Source organism: Otolemur garnettii, unplaced genomic scaffold, assembly GCF_000181295.1.
Source record: "Otolemur garnettii isolate 467f Iridium unplaced genomic scaffold, OtoGar3 scaffold00005, whole genome shotgun sequence".
NCBI classification, from domain to species: domain Eukaryota; kingdom Metazoa; phylum Chordata; class Mammalia; order Primates; family Galagidae; genus Otolemur; species Otolemur garnettii.
The window spans coordinates 22,807,673-22,813,304 of NW_003852400.1; the positions used below are offsets into that span (position 1 = coordinate 22,807,673).

At 44.9% G+C, this 5,632-nt stretch overlaps 1 protein-coding gene across 1 annotated transcript in view; it reads right to left on the bottom strand.

Moving 5' to 3' along the window:
- The window catches only part of PON2 (paraoxonase 2), a 29,623-nt gene extending 28,188 nt beyond the window's left edge, over positions 1-1,435 (bottom strand). The window contains exon 1 of the mRNA XM_003782684.3: positions 1,344-1,435. Within this exon, the coding sequence (XP_003782732.1) occupies positions 1,344-1,417 (74 nt within the window). The 5' untranslated portion in view covers positions 1,418-1,435. The remainder of the gene's footprint in view (positions 1-1,343) is intronic.
- Between the last annotated feature and the right edge of the window lie 4,197 nt (positions 1,436-5,632).

The following is a 5,632-nucleotide window of genomic DNA, read 5'->3' on the forward strand; positions in this document are numbered from 1 at the left end:
CCAACTGACTCCCTGGGGGTGGTCCCAGGCACCGGCCCTCCAGTATATCCTAATGTACAGAGAACCATATCTCTACTTCACTACTTCAGTCCATCCTTCCAGGTTCATCTCTGTATAGTAGAACTAGTTTTATCAGGTTCTTGTTCAACAATGAAACAAACAAAAAAACTTCATACTTTGCTTTGGGGGAAATATTAGGCCTTTCAAAGTAGAGCTCAATTTTTCAATTTACACATAGATTTAACACCCCCACAAACTATCCTTCCTCCCACCCTACTATTCCCATCCTTTGACTTTAAGCTTCCCTAAAATTGGTCCATTGGCTAGTCTCCAAACTCCCTCACCTCAGCCCCTTTGCTCTCTGAGGCTCATGTTCCATCTGGGGATGGCTCCTTCATCTCCAAATCCTGCCTTCCCCCTGCCCCTTCCAGGCCACTATCAAACCTCTTGTCCTCCCTCTGGAACCTCGCCTTCAGGGGGCTAACCTTTCCTCCTGAAGCCTATAGGTGTTCCTTTGTACCTGTCTTGAGCACACTCTAATTCCTGTACTTACTGTTACTTTATTCTTCTCCTCTCCATAATAGGGTAAACCCCGTCCGTAAAGGCCTTAACTCTACCACCAACGCCTAAGAGAACTCATCATACATAGCAGGTGCTCAGTATTTCAGAACTCTGTTGCATGAGGCTTATAAAATGTGAGTCGGCAATTTAGAAACTATGATGTCTACCCAGCAGTGACTTTCCATTGTAACTACAATGTGAGCTGGAGTACTGCTGTACTGTTTGGCATTCCGGCTTCAGGGTTCCCTGGGGAACAGATAAATAAGGAAGTGATGCAAGAACTGTAGCTGAATATTTCAGTTGCCTTTGATCTACAGCGCCAAGATTAGAAAGCCGCAGGAGGGAAGGAGAAGAACTTTATTAATGATGGGGGGATATCGGTTCAGGGAACAAAAAGCAGCAGCATCAATGACCCGAAGTCCATCTTTCTAATTAAAGTTGCAGTGCATGAGTAATAGTTTTGTTTTGGAGTTGAAGCACTGGGTCGGCCCCTCGAGCAAGTGCACTCGCTCCGTCAGCCTAGGCAGAAAAGAACTCCGTAAGCAGCAAAGGCTTACAAACTTGCAAGAGAAAGTGCTGCGCTTCACTCCAAACTTCGCTGGTTTCTACTAGAAGCGGAGGGTGATGATGATGGGGGCTCAAGCCCCCGGGGAACAGACAGCAAGCAGAAGACACGGTCCCCGGGCCCGAGAAGCGCTCCACCGGCCTGCGCCCTGGCACGCCGCCCGCGACCGCCCCCGGCCCGGGGACCGGCGCGGAGGGGCGCCGGGGGCCCCACCTACCTGAGCGCCAGGAACCTCTCGCCCAGCAGCGCCAGCGCTATCCCCATCAGGCTCAGACCCACCAGGCGCCCCATGGCGTGGGACCCGCGCGCCACCGTGGGCGGTGCCGGCTTCCCGGCTGCGGCGCCGGCCGCGCTCCGCCCCGTCCCGCCGGCCCCCCCTGCGCGGGGACGCCGCGGCTCCGCCCCGGCCGGCCCTGACCTTTGTCCCCATAAACCTGCTGGCCCGGAGGCCCTCCCGGGACCTTCGTAGCCCGCCCGCGCCCCAGTGCCGGCTGATGGGCGAAACGTCGAGTTCCCTCACGTCCTTCCCCAAAGAACCCACACAAACCCCTCCAGCAACCTGCGTACCTTTTTCGCTTCCCTAGTCTTCAAGGACATTTCTATTCGCTAATCCAGTGAGGAGCGAATTTTCTACAGCAAAGCGCTAAAGATTCTTTTTAGGGCGGGAAAGGTACTGGGATGGGTCTTGTCAAATTTCCACTACTTTTCGTCAGACGATATACATGGGAGAAATGGAATATCCTCTTTCTCGTAATACTTCATCTAGAATAGAGACCTGAGGACTTAGACACTGCTTCTTGATCCAAGCTCCTCAAGTATGGGAATAAGAGTATTTGTCCGTTGGGGATTTTTGTTTTCCTCGAAAAACCTTAACATGGAGGAAAAAATTTAAAAAGTATAAAAGGGAAATTTTAAAAAAGTATAAAAGGGATAAAATTGGGCCTGTTATAGGAAATGAGTACATCTGAAATAAGCTTCTAGTGGTTTTTAGTGTTTCATTGCCAGCCTACAATAGGTAGGCTGAAATGGTGATGGTTGCCAATTTTCAGCGTACATCAGCTTTATAAACAACCGGTAAATAAATGCAGGTGCCAATTTTCACCCGCCCCATAACCAAAAAGGAGGAAAAAAGAACAACAAAGCTTTGTATCTTTGTGTAGCTCTGATTCAGTCCCAACGGATTACAGATAGGCTATAATGGTCCTTGTCTTATGAAAGCCCAGGAAGCTTTGCCTTTTTCTGTGGCAAAGACTCTTCTGGCAGTGGGAACTCTATAGATACCATCTCAGAATGTTTATAAGTGTATACAAGTAAATGCATAGGAATGCAAAGAAAACCAATTATACTAAAATGCAATTATAAAAATATATTAAAATGTTTGTGTCATAGTAATACAGTAATGTAATATGTGCAACATTATTTAACACATTAAATATTGAGACCTAGCAACATTCTTTCAACGGTGTAAATGTTGTTTCAAGATACCTCCAACAACTGCAATGAAATAATGAAAATAACTGTTATTTCCATTAATAACAAAGTCTCAAGTACTGTGAATGCTTCTGAGATTCATTTCCGACTTTCGTAATTGAAGAAAATACTAAATTCCATTTGAAGTCAACTTTTTTTTTATTATCTAAGGTCATTAACCACCCTGAGTTATCAATGGATCACTTAGGATAAGAACTCATCAACAGGGCAGCACCTGTGGCCCAAGGAGTAGGGCACTGGCCCCATACACCATAGGTGGCAGGTTCAAACCCAGCCCTGCCCCCCCCCAAAAGAACCCATCAACATAGGGTAAGGCTATGATCGTGTAAAGGAAGATGAGATCTTTTCTCTTAGGGATGTTCTTTGTGTCAATCATGGGAGCCTCACAAGATCAGAATTTAGAAGGACAACCTAAAATGGGACCTGGATCCATTGCCTGGGTTTCTCTATTAGGTCTGAGTCTTGTTCCAAGGATTCCTGGGTGGTGGGAAATACATAAAACAATGCCTCTTGGACTCTTGGTCAGGAGCCAGGCAGGCTACAGTGTTTTCCCACAGGTGTCAAAACATGAGGAAAACACAGATGGCAAATAAGATTACCTACCTCCGTGCCATTCTCTATGTCTATTCCCCTTTGCTAGTCCCAAACTTAAAAAAAAAAATAGTCATGTTCTTAATAATTCAGCTTGGTTTCAGCTAAGATTAAAGGTTTAAAGGTTTGCGTCTTTTAGTCTGGACTTAGGATAGCAAAAATTAGCTCTCGTGCTGACTTCCCTTTCTTTCATTTCCCATGCCAGATGTCACTAATTGACTTTGGCAATGTTTGTCACCAAGCCCAGATTTGTCTTTCCAATCTTTTCAAACAGCAATAGCAACAAAAGGAAAATAAGAATCCCAGCACTCACCACTGCTGGATTTCAGTTCAGAATGAAGCCTAGGTACTTGTCATCCTGATGCTGAGTGGTCAGGGGAAATGAACTTCAGGGGTTTCCTGTGGAAGCGTTTGCTGTAAAGAACCAGGGCTTTCCAGTCTGACAACACCTTCTTAACTGCATGCTCAGAGAGTCTTAGAGAAAAAGAAGCCTCATTTAATTAACACGACCAGTGAGTTCCCCCATTATTCCCTGTGAAGTTCACGGTAGCCCAATATTCTTTCTGAATATGGTTGAAGCAGCTTCTGTAGAAGTGGCCCCATCATTACCCCACCGCCACCACCATACTGGGTGGGATTGAGGGTGAGAGGTATTTTCTAATTTGGAAGTCAGACACCTATCTTCTCCTTTGTCAGAGTATTTCACTGGTTATTAAATGTTATAGTATAGTTTCGCTATCTTTTGAGATATTGAAGATTTGTAGATAAAGAGCATAACCTCCCAGTTTATGTTGTTTCCTGCATTGTTTCTGTACCAGCCCAATAACCAAGTTACTCAATACAACACAAACCTGTTCAACAACTTGTTTGTATGCTGCCAACTCCTTATACTTGGGGTACAAAACTGTGTTTCTCAAATAACAACTTATGACTAGTTTATAATTAGACATTTAGTGGTTTTTTTTTAGCAAAATTTCGGAAATAATAATGCCTTTTTATTAATGCTTCTCAGACTATGTGCAGTGAAGGACAGGTTTTTCTTTGCCTTTGTAAAATACAATGAAAATGAATTATGGGAAGATGAAGTAAAAAAAAAAATTAGACGTACAAAAATACAAGCCCACATCTTTTATTATTTGGTTCAACAGACATAAAATTACTTTGTCAAATTTCTATAACAGTTTCTAAATACTTACTCTCAGTTTTTTGTACTTCTCTCACACCATGAACCAGAAACAAAGAGTTCACAGACTGAAGGTGGACCTTGGAGCACATCACCTTTCATGATTGCACTTTTAACTCTTTAAAGTTCTTCGCATTTATTATCACATGGAATGTTCATAGTAATTTGTGAAATAGGTGACTCATGATTATTATAATTTTATATGTGACAAGAATTGGGCCCTCCACAGCCCTTTTATTCCTTCCCCTTATTACCTCTGTTTGAAAAGGGGGGCAGATCTTTTCAACACAAAAATGCATTGAAGAGATGCGAGCAAAGATGGTTATTTTTCAGCAAGAGAAAGATTTGCCTTGTAGCTATTTCACTCTATGGCTTCTTGGAGGATTCAAGGAGACCTCCTTTAGCCAGGCCATTTTCAGAGTGTGAACTAAAATAAAACCCTAACTCCCCCCACCTCTCACTGACTGAACAGCCTTCCTCTAGGGCTAAGAGACCCCAGGGAAACCTAAAACCCCAGTTTCCAGCCATGATAGGATGCGAAGCCAGACGTGCATCATTTTACCTCCTGCCTTGCTAGTGGCCATAATGATTTTTTTTCCCCCTAAAGGCCAGACTAGCATTCTTTCTAACCACCAAGCATGAAGTGGTTTTAAACAGTCTGGAGCATGCACAGGAGATGTTTGTGTCCTTATTTCATCGTTTTGACATAGCGACTCAGTCATTTCTGAATACAGACCTTATGGAAGGGCCGAAAACCCCATTGCGCAGGGGCGTGTTCCTCCTCCCATAAACATTCAGGACTTCGCCTATGGCTTGTGAAATAACCCGCGTTTGGCTGCCCTGCTCAGTAGAATACCCTGTTCCCCCGTCCCTGCCTTAAAGCCTGTGTTCCTCGCTTGTGGCTGGGGACCCTGCTTTCTAGACTGCCAGAATGGCCATCCATGGTCTGCAGCTCTTGGTGAGGAATACATCTCTCTTTTCTAAATTATAAACTCCATTATGGTCTTTCAGTTAACAAGTTGGCTTCCAAGAAGGGCTGCAGGAGATGCCCGGTTTCCCTCAGTGATCGCAAGCCAGTGCACTGATGTCTGCAGAAGCCCGGGGACAGCTCAGTTGTCTCTCCAACCGCACTGGGAGAAACTATGGTCAGCTCCCCGGGACCCAGGGGCTCTCACCTTCCGGATAAAGATCTTCGAGACTTTGTTCTCTTCCCCTTCCCTTCATTTCTCCCTAGTTCCAGT